We start from the raw sequence: 16,865 nt of genomic DNA on the forward strand, positions 1-16,865 counted from the left end.
TTTCGCGCAGAGCTAGTCCCTCCAATTCAGAGGGAGTCCGCCATTGCTGATGGCGCCACCCCGGAAGTCCCAAGCCGACTGTACTTCTGCGCCAAACTTGCCGAGTGGTCTTCCATTTGCAGACTCACTGTGAAAATTATGTATATCTGGATGCGTCCCAAAAGACCTTGTCTAATTGAAAACAGGATCTCACCAGTTTATTGTAAGAGATACTAGCACCTTATGCAGTAATTCATTTTGTTTCCAAGTTGTAAATATTAGCAATAATGAGAGAAGATACAAAAGATCACCTGAGTGGGAAGAGAAAAAAGAAGAAAACCGGAGAATGAAAAATATTGTACCACAAAGGGAGGAAGTATGACAATTGTGCAGACTCTGGGTGTTCAGAGGAGACTGCAAGCAGTGTTGTGGGGCAGCTACTGCCTATGGGACACCTTAAGGATGGGCAACTTGTGGCCCTCCTAGTGTTGTTGGATTCCAACTCCCAGTAAGCATGCCTAATAGTAAAGGATGATGGGAACTGTAGTCCAAGGCACCTGGAGAGCATGAGTTTGCAGAAGGCTGGTAAAGATATACATGCTCACTTATTGTGCCCTGTCCTCATTTCTGTCCAAATAAATTTTGCAGAGAAATCTCTGAAGGAGATATCCATGCAAACATTCTCACACTTATACTTTGTCACCTAAGTAGTGTGTGAACACTGTATCCCAAACAGTATCTTTTTCCATAGTTCTCAACTTTTCCAGGCTCTGGCAAGAGCTGCCATTAACCTCACCTGCTACATGGGACCCACTTTTCACTATTTAGAGTGGATTGTACCAATGAACTTGTCCTGTTTGCACAAGGACATCTGCTTACGTGATGGAACATCCCCACCCTCTCTTCTCCCCATGCCCCTAAATCTGTTTAAGGGTTTTCGCCAATCCTCTGGAGCAAATTTGGAGAAGGAGTGTGGAGTGTGTGAGTAAAGGAGAGAGAGAAGGCATGTTGCACAAGTAGAAGTTTTTGCAGGAATAGAAAAACTTTGTTGGATACAGCCCAACATAGGCTTTTTCCTCCTTGTATTTATCTGTTTGCGTGCCACTCAACAAATCAAATTAAAAAACAAGATGTAGAACCACAACATCCAAAGCTACAGGAATGCAACAGAAATAAATCTGCATTCTTTTTCTCCTTCTCTCTCCCTTCAGACCCCCCTTTTTCTGCTTAACTATGGATACCATACGTCCATAATTCTCTGCACATATGGCAGCCTCAGAACAGCTTTGCCCCCTCCAAAAAGCTCAACAACACTCAACAGCTTTTCTGTCTGAATTTTCACTGTTTGAAATATGGCAACCCTAGCTTAACCCTCTTTTGCCACCTTTTTGCCAAAAGAAATGGGTGTTGGCACCTCTGGTGTGCTCAAACCTAGACTGCCCCAAAGCACAGCTTGTGGGGTCCCAACCCACCAAACGAAGATCAGTAGCATATATGCTGTGTGACTTCTTGACACTCAGCTGAAACTGGTGAAGTGCAACATTAGCTTTGCTAGTGAAATCCGCCTGCTTTCCAGGCAAATCCCTTCCTGCAGCTTTGCCTATGCTCACAAGAGTTTCAGGATGGGCAATTGATACAGACAGCGGCTACAGGCAGATACAGAACGAACTCCACAGGGAAGGGCCCTGAGTGACTCAGCAACAGAGCAGACACATTGCATGCAAATGTTCCCAGGCTCAACTCCCAATATCACCAGCTAGGGCTGGGAGAAGCTCCTGTCTGAAATCCTGAACTGCTGCAGCCCAAGTATGTAGAGCAAGGTGGGAACTTCGGGCTTCCCAGATAGTGCAGGACCACAGCTCCCTTTGCTCCCTGATCCTGACCACTGGCCATTGCTGGCTGGGTCACAGGTCCCTCATCCTAGCTGCAGACTGAGCTAGAAGCAGCAGTGGTTTAAGGCAGCTTTTATATGCCTATTTGCATTAGACGTCAGCTCAGCTTTGCTTCCCTTACTGCAAATTTGTGGAGACGTGTTTGAAGGATCTTTGGTTTAGGCATCCAGCTCGCCTCCACTTTCAATCTTAAATATTGATAAGTGTTTCTGTCCCACACAGCACACAGGGGGCTGCCTGGACCTCTTCTCCCCCACCCCATCTGGCCCCACTGTGCTTGCCTTTGAAACATAACCTTCTTTGAAGTTGTCTGTGAACAGAAGGCTCAGTTTACCTTAACAGGAATCTGCTCTGTCATCAATACACAAAAGAGGAAGGAAATAGTTTGCAAGTGACATAACAAGAGCCGCCCATGGCTATGTACACAAGCTGCAGGTGAAACAACTCTGTCTTTGTCCTCTTTCAAAGACAGATAAGCGTCTGAAGCGGCAGTGGAAATATTTAATTGGAAACTCCCAGCAAATATAGCCAAACAGTAAAAACTGTCTTTCTTCTCTTCATGCGCCATTAACAATGGTTACCGCGCCACATTTCCAGCTGATCTTTTCAGATCTGAAAGGAGAAAAATACACAGTGGAGATAAAATTTAATCTCCTTTTGGGATAGAAGTCAGCCTTGGGAGGTGCCTTCGATACAATTATTAATACATAATATTCTATCAGCTCTCTCTCTCTCTCTCTCTCTCTCTCTCTCTCTCTCTCTCTCACACACACACACACACACACCATAAAAGATATTCATAGAAACTTGAAAGGCATGCAATAGCCTGTTATGTTGGAGAGGTTTCTGATGAATACGGAACTCAAAGGCCAGAACTGAAGTAACCAGCTTTCAGCTTCAGCTCCTTCTACTAGTATTTAAAAACATCAGCAGAATTCGTGCAGTGTTAATCCACAAAGCACAGCTAGGAAACCAGAACACTTGGAGAACGTTGGGCTCTTGCCCTCAGGCCCCTAACCCTCTCAGGGTATAAGCAGTCGGCATTGCTCTGTGAAAACCCAATGGCCAAGTATGGCAAGCAAGATCATCCATCTGGTTTCGAATCTGTCTGTAAAGAACCCAGTGGCAGTTGTGGCCCATTGGGATTGGTAGGGTAGACAGAAGAGAGGCCAATGGTACATAGAATCAGAGCCAGAGCCAATCACAGGCAGAGCCACAGGAGCCAGGGCCAAGGGGTCTTCGCCCTCCCAATGAAATATTTGAGGGGGCACTCCCCAAAAGTTGATGGGCATTGCCATTCAAATGGTGTGTGTGCACTGCATCATGTGACTAATTATGCAGGGTAGGGCTTACCTGCCCCCCATATTTTATTCAGGTTGGCACCCCTGGGCAGAGCCAACTACTTCTCGTTTTGTCTCCAACCTATGTTATACATTTACAGCATTGCCTTCATTAAACAGTGAAGCCTTCCCCCAGTGAATCATGTGAAGTGTATTTTGTTAAGGTTGCTGAGACTTGCTTGGAGATCCCTCTTCTACTGACAGGGGTTCATTCCCAGATTTCCCTGAAAAGAAGGATTGACTGAGAACTGTAGCTCTGTGAGGGAAACACGGGACTCTGAACTACTCTCAGCACCCTTAACAAACTACACTTCCCAGGATTCTTTGGGGGAAGCCGTGGCTGTTTAAAGTGGTATAATACTCTTTTAAATGTATAGTGCAGATGACACCTGAAATTAAGGAAGAGGAAGCTGACAGTCAGGGTTACCTCCCCCACCCCTATAGAATGTTTGTAAGTAATAAGATAGGTAGGTTAAGCATAAACTGAAAATTGTGGGGCAGTGCCCCATTTGCCTTTCTAGACCAACCTTCCACTCAAAGAGCAGCTTGACAAGAGATCTCTTTCATGACATACAAGAGCAGATCGCTACAACCAAGGACAACCATTAACAAGTCTCAAATGTGGCTTTACAAATAGCACATCTTCTTTTTTTAGTGTTAAGAGACTAAAAATAATCTGAAGGGTGTTGACATGCACACACACGTGTGTGTATACAGCAAGGTTTCTTGTCCTAGCCAGATCAAAACCCTGCCCTAGCAAGATTGTGGAAAGAACAAACACAGCTGTTGGCTCTGATTTCACTGATGACTTTTAGGATGTTGATATCCTGCCATTAGAAAACAGATCGCCAGTCCATATTCACTGCACATCCACTGCGCTTTGAGCTGACAAATGGCAGCGTGCTTTTGTCACAAGAACTTAGAGCCGACTCTTTAGAACCACTGGAGGGGTCCTTATATGCGAAGCCCCTGCTCAGTGTAGGAGATCCGGCATTAGAGTGTTCTCAGTAGATGTCTGCCCAGTCTCTGCCTGAAGACTCCAGCGAGGAAGAGCCCAGGTAGTTGGTGCTGTTGCTGAATTGCTTATACAGTTAAGAAGAATATTCTCCTGATACTCAACTGACATCTACCCCCCCCCCCCGTTACCTCAAGTTCTATTCTTGCTCTCTGAGGCAGCAAAGAACAAGCGTTTGCTCTTTGGGGCCACAAACTCACCATGGGATAGCTGGTAGCATTAGGGACACTCAATAAGGTGGGCACTACCATGCCTACATGTCTAAATGAAAATACAGAAGAGCAAACTTTCCCCAATGGCTGGACATTATGGATGACTGGCTCTGCCCTAAGGGAAGGGGCCACAGTCCAGTGCTAGAGCATCTAGGCAGGGCTGGAAGAGAGGCCTGCCTGAAATCTTAGAGAGCGGCTGCTAGCCTGTGACGACCACACCGAGATAAATGGCTTGATATACGACAGCTTCCTATGTTCACACATTTACAGCTGCCCTATGATGATTTTTTAACCAAATAGCAAATTGCTTTCTCTATCCGCTCTTGATACCTTCACTTTCCTCAGAGGTTTGTGGGTGGCAGATGCGGCAGCACAGGAGAAGGCATTCTCTATGGCAGCCCCTAAGCTGCAGAATTCCTTCCACACAACCTGGCACTTCCATTATGTAGCTTCTGACATGTGATGATGATGCGCTTCTTTGCCCTGGCCTTAGGCACCTGAGAGATATATTTTTAAGACCCAGTCTATTCTTGTGACTGTAAGTGGAAACTATTTTTAATATTGCATTTTCAAATTGTGGCAACTTTCCTAGGGACCTTAGGGAGAAGGGCTGGTAAGAAACTGAAACAGCCACCACAACAGTTTACACGCCCAGGGGCGCCGACTTATAAAAAATATTGGGGGAGCCCGCAAAAGCTCATGAATAATAAATAAGCTCATGAATATGCAGATAAAGTGGCACCGCCTCCTTGTGAGCGAATAGGGGAGAGCGTTCTGCGCCTATTAATCAGCTCCGGAGCGGAAATTGGGTGGAGCTTTTGCTCGGGAGGGAGGGCAGGAGGCATGCAGCCCGACCCTGTGCATTTTGGGCTGGGGGAGGGGCGGCGGTGGCGCTCTGCTGGAGGGGCGCCCGAGATTATTGGGGGGGTGGAGCCCCCCCAAACGAATTTTTGAGGGGCTCGGGCCCCCTCAGGCCCCATGGAGTCGGCGCCTATGTACACGCCTAGCTTAAGCTCGAGTCACCAGTGCTTTTCCTGGGAACGGATTTCCATGTCATGGCTCACCCCTGGAATATGTCAAGTCCCAATAACGTGTGACTGAGCGGAACACATTTCTTGCACTCTTCAAGAGTGATCAGCAGTGGCCTCAAAGCGCCTAGGATTAAGGGGGAAACAGCACCCATGTCAGAAACCTTGAGGTGTGGGGCCTCTTTTCCTTAAGGAAACACTAACCAGCTTCTGAAATCTCCTTATCCTGTAACACACGGCACTAGTTTCAGCTTCAATGGCCAGCTGAAGATACAACTGCTCAGGTAACATCCATGAAATGGCTACGCCAACTCTACACAGCTCCACATGCCTGTGAGGGCTATGACCCAGATGGTCTACATGCTTGCAAATAAAAACTAAAGGGTGAAAAGCTCGCTGAGCTCCAACACCACCTCTGTTATATAGCTACACTGGCTTCCAGTGCATTTCTGGGACAAAGTAGTTTCAATCATTGGACCTGGCCTATTTATTGGACCACCTGCATCTGTGCCATCCTGCCCACACAACGAGATCTCAATAGGAGGCCTTCCTCTTGTGTCCACCCCTTGGGTCTGTGAGGTGGGTGGCCATCAGAGAGAGAGTTTTCGTCATGGTGCTCCCACAACTTTTGAACTCCCTCCCAGTAGATTTGTAGCTGGTGTTTACACTTAAGGGTCTTTTGAAAGTATTAAAGACCTATTCATTTCAATTGGCCTTCTCTTGGGGAATTTGCTGGACTGAGGCTGGAGTGGATTATGTTACAGAGAATCCGAATGGGTTTTATTCTTTTTTATATCATATTGATTTTCCACCATTACAATTTTTTTTCTCCACTGTAAGCTGCTTTGGATGGCCTTTGCCTGGAAAGAAAAAGCATAGACTTTTTTTTAAAAAAAAATGAGTGCATGGAGGTCACACAGCAGCCACAGTGCTTGATGGTTTTGCTCCTTCAGCTTGGAATTAAGTTTGATGTTCAGATGAAAAAGCAGAGAGACTTAATGAGAGTGCACACACTGCACCTTCCTTCCTCTCTGATCCATCCAGTAATAGCTTTTCCCCTCCAGATGTTTTGCTGGAAGCCAGAGCTCTATGGCAAGAAAACAGACGATTGGCTCATATTTAATTAAGCCTCTGGGCCAAATCTCAGTTTTCATTTCATTCAGTTGTGGATTCAGAATAAAAGCTTAGCACCATCTGAGGTTTTAGAGGCTCTAGCTTTCCCAAAGGTTCAAATTGCATCCAGGTGCTGGGAGAGGGAGGGTAGGGAATAGTCGTGATTATTTTTGTCCCCTTTCTTTTTACAAAGGCTGGATAGATACCCTTTCAGCACAGGGGAGGGGAGCTCATGGTCTCCAAAGAAGTTGAAACCGTGGAGCACTGTGGGTTGTGCTCTTATTCATTAAAATGCAGCTAATGATCACTCCTGCATTGATGCAATGCCATAGGAGAGCACACAGCTCTGAAAGAATTATATGAAAATTTTAAAAAAATTAATAATAATTGTGGTGGGGGAAATGCAGTCAAAACAGCAGTGAATTAATTCTATATTGGAAAACTCTTGAATTTCCCTTAGGTACAGAAATATTGCCATGGGAAATGCCTTGGACATATTTTTTTTTAATGGAAAGGCATCACATACATGTTTTAATTCTCCACCATGCTCCAGAGTGATGCTATATTGGGAACACTGTGAGGAAATAAAATGGTGTCTGCTTAGTTGCTGAGGGCGGGGTGTGTTTGTAAATGGAGCCACAGCAGGCATTGCCTGAGGATGCTGTGCAATGCATAAATCCCACGCAATTACATACTGTAGATATACCCTCAATATCCATGCATCATAAGCAAGAAACCAGACATAAAGGTGATTGTGCAGGTAGATTCCCAGCATGGAATTATTTCATCAAAGTTTATCACTGAATGAGCAACATCATTTAAAGAGGGGCATATGAATTGGATATGGCACACGTCTGAGTAACTTAAAGAAAGAAAGTGTGACCTAAGTGTTCTTGATATCACAGATAGTAGTGTTTTGTCTAAGGGCCAAATATCTTTGTATTTCAAAAGAAAAATGCAAATAGAATCAGCTTTTTTCCCTGATGATAATTCTCAGGATTGTAGATGTGGAGGGGGAAATTAATCCATTCCCCACTCCTGCTGAACTCCAGAAGAAAAATTTTCTTCTTAAGTGGTTGCCAACAGGGAATTTCCCCCAATGCAAACTGCACCTGTAGGGGAGGGATTTTCCTCTGGATCACAGCAGGGTTAAATCCTCCCTTCCTGCTAATTCTATTTGCAGCTTTAAAAACATGCACATAAAAGGCAAATACAGTGTCATGTCTAGCTGAGCCCTAAGGAGACTTCTAGTCATTGATCTGGAAGATGCCTTTTAAATACACTGTACATCATATGGCTAATCCATTTCTGTAAAATCAAGGTCTCTTGGGAGGCAGAGGGGGGACTTCAACCCTATTTTATTACTTATTCTTCTTTTGGTGTAGGGAGCTTCCTGCTGGATGTATACTGGCACAGCTCCAAATAATTACACATCAATGATGGCTGAACATTTTTCTTATTAGATTCTGCTTCTGGATTCCTTCCATGAGACTGCCTACGCCACTGTCATTTATTGGTATGCCTTGAGCAATTCCAACTTTGGTCATGTTCCATATTCTGAATGTCAGCTTCAAGTCAGAACACTTTTAAGAATTATCCTTTTAAAGGAAAACAATGTGCTCCACAAGTCTCTTATTGTACTTCTTTAATCTTATTCATGGCCCTAAATCTTGTCTCCTCTCGCCCCTTCATCCTTTTTCACCTGGTGATCAAGCCCCAGAAGCCTTGCCAAATATTGTATGAAAAAGAAGAAGAAAAGGAAACACTCGTGGATGAGAACAAAGATAGAAAGGTTATCCAAATAAAAGAAATGAAATGAAAATGTTGGTCCACTAAAAAGGCCAAGAGCCAGATGTAATCTTGAGCAACTAGACTCGCATAACTACTGGGGACACTAGACAAATTTGCACCAAAAGTTACTTCTCACTATTTCATTAGGGCTTGAACACGTTATCACAATGTGGGTGTTAATGTGCATCCATATCAGCAATGCACAAAGACATTGACACTGGCAGCATAAAACAGCAGTGGTTTGAGAACTGGACTTTAGGTCTATGCCAATGCAAAGAAGTTTCTTTATTACAGAACAGGTGACTCTATTTCATCAACTCTATTTACACATGACCATAAGAATTTACCATGCAGGAGGTCACAGGTTTAATCCCTGGTACTTCCAGCTATAGCTTCTTGTTTGACACCCAGTGACAACAACACCAAACTAGATGGATCAACAGTCTGACATGGGATAAGGGAATTTCCTGTTTTTCTAAGATTGTGCAGCTGTATGAATCCTTCATGAAGGATAAGGCTAGCAGGGGCTACTAGCTATGATGACTATGTTCTACATCTATAGTTTGAGACAGTGGAGTGCTGAACACCCATCACTGGGAACTGCAGGTGTGGAGAGTGCTGTTGTGTTCAGGTTCTTCTTGTGAGCTTCCCCAGAGCATCTGTCAAGCCACTTTGAGAACATGATGCTGGACCAGGTCTCCTTTGGCCTGATCCAGCAGGGTCTTATGTTCTCATGAACCAAGAGAGAGAAATAATAGAAACCTTAGCCTCCTCCTGGTTGGGGTGTTGTACATTTATTATCCAAATTCTGGCTGACACCCTGGCCTATGGACTAGATTTTGCATTTACTGTCATTTAATTAGAACTGGGAGGAGTCCAGGAAAGTGAGCGACATATGATTAACTCTTGTGTTGCAAGCTAGTCCAGGGAGAAAGGCGGCTGTACTTTTGCTGGATATTCTTATGTACATGAATGTAGATGAGTTACACAGTTAAGAATGTACACGGATGCAGAAGAGTTTCCCACACTAAGCAGTAGAGACTGGCAGGGCTATGCGGATAGGGTTGCATTGCTTTTCTGCCTGCCCCACACTGCGCATCGCTGAAAGATGCCAAGAGGGAGCAGCAGGGAGTTGGGCACTTTATGGATGCCATGTCAGAAGGGTTGGATTGGCTCTGCTGCTGTGCCTACGCCATGCTGAGCTCCCCACTGCCCTCCCCCTCACCATCTCAGTAACAGGCGACATAGGGCATTGGAAACTCGGAACAGTGCAGCCCCACTGGCTGCTACAGGCATTATGCATAGGCAGCACAGACCTCTCCCCACACATGTGAAGTTTGTGCAATTTTCTGACACAAAGAATCTCAGCATCTATTTTTTATTTTAAGTTTACAGCCCTTATAGTTACAAAACTATTTCTGGAAGATATAATGCCATGTCACATACACACACCCCGACTTGGGCCCCAGGTTATAGGTGCCCAGCACGAGCAACATGACATCATGTTGCAACATGACATCATGATGTCATGTGCTGAGGTCTCGCAAGGCCTTGGACAGCATCTCCAAGGCCTTGGATGTGACTTCTGGTGCTTCGCGAGGTACCAGAAGTTGCATCGGGGGCCCTGTGGTAGGAGTGACGAGCACCCACAACAAAATTTTTGTGGGTGCTCAGGGGCCCCCTAGAGATGGTGCTCCTGCACACATATATATGAAGAGATTTCAGTGGTTGTCTCAAGTTCCTGCCGCCTCACCCCACTTGTGTCCAATAGGAACACAGAACATAGGAAGCTGCCTTGTAGTGAGTCAGACCACTGGTTCATCTAGTCCAGCATTGTCTACACTGACTGGCAGCAGCTGTCTGGAATTTTAGGCAGGAGGTGCCAGACATTGAACTTGGTACCTTCGGCCTTCAAACAGGAGTTAAACCACTGAACTATGGTGCTTCCTCAAATAATGGCTTCATCATAAAGAAAGAAATAGTAGAATAAAGTGTTTGTCACCTCTCCTTTGGCATTCGCCAGGGCTGGGGAAATGATATGAAAATTATGTTATAATTGCATGTAACCATATATGGAAATAACTGGCAGCTCTCCAGTTTGTACTTCTGATGTGGTTCCCAGTCTTGAACAAATCACCCACCACTCAAGCCAAGTTGTTTCCTCAGCATGTGTACATAATAAGTGTGGCAGTGCTAGATCTTGATCGACATAATTTGCCCACAGTTCCTTCCTTTAGGAAACGGCGAACCTCTTTCAAGTCCGAAGGGGCTGCTCATAAAAACTAAACGCTGGCAAACACATTAAAACACATGCTTTGAATAGACAAACAAGCTTCTCATGACCATAAAATCAGAATGGCAGTAGAGTGAAGGGGCAATGTCCTTAGGTGGGAAAGAAGATGAACAGAGAAGAAATGGCTTAAAATTCTTGGGTGCGGGGCACATTTGATCTGCAGATCAGCCATCCCTGCTTTAGAAGATCACTTATTTTATGAACAGCAGCAAAAAAACAAATCTTTGATGCATTGAAGAGGCACTGGCTCTGGATTGGGGAATTTTCTTCTGCAGGAGCATAACCCATTTCCCCCACCCGTCCGATCCGTACCCCTCCCAATCTTGTTCTTAATGTGGAATGTATGCTATGAGTACACATAAACAAATGGTCTTCTCTTCCCACTACAGCAGATGCCTCGCTGTTTCTGAAACACAATGGGTGTGTGTCTGTTTGAGTTTTCATATAACCAAGCCATTCTTTTCTGAATGTACACACAAACACACAGGGAGATTTAAAGCAAACAGGATACTGATAGAATTGCCTCCTTCCTTTCAGTGATAAGATCAGCCACTTTCCCATCCGGAAGCTTAAAAAGAAAGTAATTCACACATTTGTGTATTTCAAAGAGGTTTCTCCTGTGAGGTCTGCTATATTTCAATCTAAGCAAAACTGTGGGACTGACATTTGCTGGACAACAAAATAAAAGGCATACACGATGGGATTTAATGAATGAGTCCTGTCAGCAGAAGCCCTGTACAAAGATGTCTGCTTGAGCAATGGGGTTCTCCCCTTGCTCTCCCCCCATATCCCCATATCCCCCTATACCCCTGAAATTGGCTTCAGGGCAGGGGTCAGGAGAACCCCAGAAACACTGCATGGGGAAAGGAGAGAGGGGTGGGGAAAACTTTTCCACTTGTGGAATGAGCAGAGGAGCATGATGTTGAATTCCTTCCAAAATCACATGTATTGCTATATAGTCCATAAACAATCAGAGCTGTACATGTTTACAGGCATCCCCACATGCATCCAGTTGGCCACTGTGGGAACAGAATACTGATCTAGGATAGGTCAGGCATGGGGAACCTTCACCACACAACCCAAATGACTCCTGGCAGAGCTCATAATTTGGCCTGTAAGGCCATTTGTCACCATCCAAGCTGACCTGTCACTCAACATCAGATGTGGGGCAAGTAAAGTGAATGTTGCAAAGGAACAATTCAGAGCCTTAAAGTGCCCTCCTGATGGTTGCTCTGTAGTGGGAGTGACATCTGGTGCTGTTTAAATTTAGTGCCAAATACATGTCCTGCTATTTTGGAATAAATCTGCTCTGCTATGCAGTTCTCCATTGGGAGTTTCCCTGTGCAACCAATTTCAGTGGATTTGCATTCGGCACAGAATTTAAAAAGCACCAAGTGCAAGCCCCACTGCACAGGCACAACCAGGAGTGCACAGCTTCAGAGTGATCATTTGCAACAGTGCTCCAAGCAAGGCCTGCTTTTGTCTGGCAGCCTTTCTCAACCTGTGGGTCCCCAGATGTTGTTGAACTACAACTCCCATCACCCCTAGCTAGCAAGGCCAGAGCTCAGGGATGATGGGAGTTGTAGTCCAACAACATCTGGAGACCCACAGGTTGAGAACCGCTGGGAGGGTTTGGATCCACATGTGATCACAGGAAGGTGAACCCACCCACCTGTCAAAATCGTAGGGGTTAGCCTAGATGACCTTTGGGGCACCTCCCAGAACTACAACTCCATGATTCTATGAAAAAGTGGCTCATAGAGGGGTGGGGCACTTACTGATCCTGTCCACTAGACAAAAGTGGTCCCCCCACCCCCAAGATCAACCTTTGCTCTTTTATTTCTTTTTCTTCTTTCCATTGAAATGAAAATTACATTGTGATTATGTTCATAATTTATATGATGGAGAATGTCTTAAAGTCTACTAATTAGCACTCTATTATTTTAATTAGCTGTCTATAAAATCTGCTAAACAGCAACCATCCAATTATAGTCAGATGAAATTCACCGACTTGTTAACTTCCATAACCCTCAACACAATGGAGAAGAAAATGGAGCTATATAATCCAAAGCCAAAAAGGGCTGCTTCCTGTAAATGAATTCAGCAGAAATGACAATTATTACAGCGTCTGCATCAGATACCTTTAGACAGTTTTACATACAGACTTGGCTTGAAGGCTGATCTGATAAACCTCATGACTCTTTTTATAAGCCATGTGTCTTATGCCCTTTTAAAATGTGGGGGTTTTTTGGAGGGGTGTTATTGGGTTGTTGTTTTTATTTTTATTATGTAGTTTGTGGTTTTATATTTCAATTTTATTCTGTGAACTGCTCTGAGACCTCCAGGTATAGGGTGGCAAATTCAACAACAACAACAATAATAAAAGGCACACAATAAAAATATTATAATAACTCAGCCTAAAAAGAAGAACTTTCTAGCACTCATGGGCTGCGTCCCAGAGAGCGATACTTTAGACAGGCCTGAGGATTTGCATGTATTACAGGAGGATATTTGACCTTTTTCTGGGAACCCATGAAATATCACAAACCTTCAAATATCACAAAAGTATTTGAAAGCCCCTCTTGCTTTCCCATGTGGTAGGGGAGGCTGCCGTTGGAGAAACACAAGTCCAAAGCCTATTTGGGCAACTGCCTCTTGGGATTCATGCTAACAAACATTTTATGTTAGAAATGTGCCATAAATATTCGGAACGCACAACTACCATCAACACCCCCCACCAACATATTGCAAAGAGAGTACACAGAGAGGATTGTATTGGAGAACAAAATCCTTTGGGGGGCTGGGGGGAAACAGAGAGGTGATCAATAGGCCTAAGAAGCCCTTTTCAGGCGTTCTCCCCTCAGGGGACAACAATTGCACAAGAGGAAGGGTGGTGTCACACTTGCTGCCCCTACTCCCACCACTGTTTTCCTTCCAGCCCCTCTCCCTACCATGAGGGAGAAGGTTTGAAATGGGGAGCCCTGCTCCATGTGTGTAGCAGAACCCCAGAGGCTGATATACAGGTATATCAGGTGATATACAGGTTTTCCCACAGCACCTAGAAATTCTCTGTTCAATCTGGTTCTGGCCATTCCCCATATACTCTGATTTTCTTAACCGCAATAACATATGCATTTTTGCTTCCTCAAAAATGTCCCAGTCCAACAGTGGTGCATCCCATTTCACCACCAGCCACCCCACCACCTCCACTGGAGAAGTGGCACCAGTGGTGGGCAGGGCACCCACAGAGACCCTGCCTGAGGTGGTGGCTTCACCCTGCCTAATGGGTGGGCCAGACCCAGTCAGTCCTCACCACAGTGAAAGTCCACCCCCCAACTCATTAAGTCGTTATTGAAACATAGTGTATCTTCAGGCTAGAGGCACCCAAACCCCTGGCTGGACTTTCTTGAAAAGTTTTTGATAAAAGACTCTGGGAGACGAGAGATCACGGCAGCTCTCAGTGCCAACCTCCTTACCATTTGAAGGATTCCACAATATGCCATCACGTACCCAGACGACGCTGCTTCCAGACCAAAGAAATCGATAGATACGATAGAAAACATGATCAGGAACACACCTAAGGTTAAGGAAAAGGCAGCCTCTTTTTAGAAGGCAAGTGGCAGTGCTCAGCGCTGTTAACTAGAGATAATGGGGCAGAAGCCATGTAAACTATGTATCTGTAGTGGCCTGCAAAGGTGCAGTGTTGCTGTTCTCCTGGGTCTCAAACGCAGCATGTTGCTGGTGCCTACCTGGGGGAGAAGGGGAGTGGTGAGGTGCAGAGGGCTTGGGGCTTTGCAGTGTGGCTGAGCCAATCTCAGGCTCTCGCCCTTAGGCTCCTGCACAACCCTTGAACTCCCCAGTCCTCAACCCTCCTCTTGCAGTAAGCACCAGCAACACACCATGTGTGGAAGCCAGGAGAACATTGGTGCTTCATTTTTGCCACCACACAGGATGCTACTATGTGCTTTATTGCCACTGAACTATACTTTCCCCCCTTAAATGCGGTATCTTTTAAAACTCCAATCATTTGGCATGTCTAAAATTGCAATGCCACATACTTTTTCTTGCTCTCTTTCACCCAAAGACGTCTGAAGCACAGTGTAGTGGTTGGGGTGTTGGGAAAGGACTGGGAAGGCCCAGGTTTCAAATCCACACACAGTCACAAGTTTCACTTGTGTGACCTTGTGACACACTTCCTTAGCACAGCAACAGGGTTGTTGTAAGAACAAAATGGAGGACAGAGACCTATGTGTGCTACCTTGAGCTCCTTGCCCGAAAGGCAGGATATAGATAGATTAGATAGATAGATAGATAGATAGACATGCATATATATATATATATATATACATGCAGTCAGTAAGTAAATGCTTATCTGCACTAAAACATATACCTCTCATTTGTAGAAAAATAAGTATCAATTTATGTTCTTGGACAGCTAACCTATGGAGTTAAGCAGTGAACACTAGATCATGGTTAAGTCTAGCACAGATGAAGTCCACATCTACATCACATGTGCAGGGTAGCCAATCCACAAGCACTTTAAAGTAAGTCTTACTGAGTCCAATCGGGCTTACTCTCAGGAAAGTGTGCACGGGACTGTAATGTTCAGCAGAGGCATGCTTTCCAAAGTGAGTTTGTTTGGAGAATACCATAGTTAAGTGGAATGTGTTAGTGCTTTGTCAGTTTCTCAAAAGTTTTCTTGCTTTGAAAAAGAGGCTTCCATTTCTCTGCATTATCTCTCAGGGAATGTTCAGATTTCTTTAGAACTTTGGTGGGTGTGGGATTTTGAGCTTGCCTCATCATTAAATGGTGGCCAAGGGTGTGTGTTCTTCTTTTCAGTAAGCATTTCCACAGCAATCTGCAGCCTCCCTGGCTGCAATTCCTGCTGTGAAAAACCCCACAGGAAGGTGATATCTTACCCTGGCCTTTAACTGAAGCAGAGGAAGCCAGATAGGCTGCAGAGTGCAGCCCAATAGTGAGGTGATGTGTAGGATGAAAGACAAGATATCTCCAAATACTCATCAGTCACCTCAGAAGTAAAGCAAGTGTGACAAACCCCTTGGGAAGATTACTGAATTTTTCACTCCGCTTTGATATTTTTCAAATACAATTTCTTTTCTTTTCTCTAATTGATGGAGAACAGGGCAGATGGACACCTGTGGAATTGTCAGCACAGCACTAACCTGTGTACATCACAGCTTTGCTTATAATATAAATACAGGCAACACTATAATTTGGGCTCTACATATGTATACATTACTAAAAATAATTATATGGTTGGAGCAACGAGATGAAAATAAATGAGAACATTTATCGGAAGGTTATCCCTCCAGCATTGAGGCATGAATAAGTGGATAACAGCCAAATCTCCTTAAGATGTAATCTCAGCCCTTCTCAGGGTCTCAGCAGGTTGGATCAGCAGCCGCAGAGACAGGCTCAGAAAAGAGCATCAGAGCACTGGGCAGCCCAACCCTGCGCATCTTTATTCAGAAGAAAGTCCTACCAAGTTCAGTGGAGATTAAGGACTGCAGAGGAGTGAAGCTTAAAAAAAAGCAGTGGTAGTGCTCACACAATTTCATTGTAAAAATTGTGGGATGTGAGATAGGATTAGGCCCTGTTTCCTTCTTCTTATTCAATTATATAGATGGCTTGATGAAAAAAGAACACACAAGACCTTGTTTCGTAGGTGTTGACAGCAGCAAAAATACTATACGCAAGTAAATGGAGATTACAGGTTATGCCAGCTCTAAATGAATGGATTGATAAAATCTGGGAACCCATGTTAATGGCAAGATTGACGCATTATATGGGGACAAAAGAACCCATTCAGTTTAATGTGCACAGGATCAGATTGAAAAGGGAAGATACAGGACTGAGATAACAGCTGGAGCCAGAAAATTTGCCCACATGTAGTTTACAAACCCAAATTCTTTTTCATTCAGTCTTTCAAATGTAATCTCTTTAAACAATGGCAGAGTACTTTTTTTGGGGGGGGGGAATAGGAGCCCACTTATTCAATATTGTAAGAAAAACATTCCATGCTATACCTGCAATTTAAAGGGTGTTTTGTATTGTATTGAATTCCGAGAATTTCTCCTTTATTTAAGAAGTGACGCCATGGTATATAAAGCACAGAGATATTGAGTTTAAGATACTGAAGTAAGTGGTACAAAAGCTGCTTGCCTAGTGGGGAGAAGCTTCA

At 44.5% G+C, this 16,865-nt stretch overlaps 1 protein-coding gene across 2 annotated transcripts in view; it reads right to left on the reverse strand.

The window, feature by feature from the left end:
- SLC67A1 (solute carrier family 67 member 1) overlaps positions 1 to 16,865 on the reverse strand; it is a 108,834-nt gene that overhangs the window by 23,086 nt on the left and 68,883 nt on the right. For both annotated transcript variants that reach the window (XM_081205342.1, XM_081205341.1), the window contains one exon: positions 14,140 to 14,240. In XM_081205342.1, coding sequence (XP_081061468.1) covers positions 14,140 to 14,240 — 101 coding nt within the window. The remainder of the gene's footprint in view (positions 1 to 14,139; positions 14,241 to 16,865) is intronic.

The sequence above is a fragment of the Podarcis bocagei genome, assembly GCF_964188305.1.
Source record: "Podarcis bocagei genome assembly, chromosome: 1".
NCBI classification, from domain to species: Eukaryota; Metazoa; Chordata; class Lepidosauria; order Squamata; family Lacertidae; genus Podarcis; species Podarcis bocagei.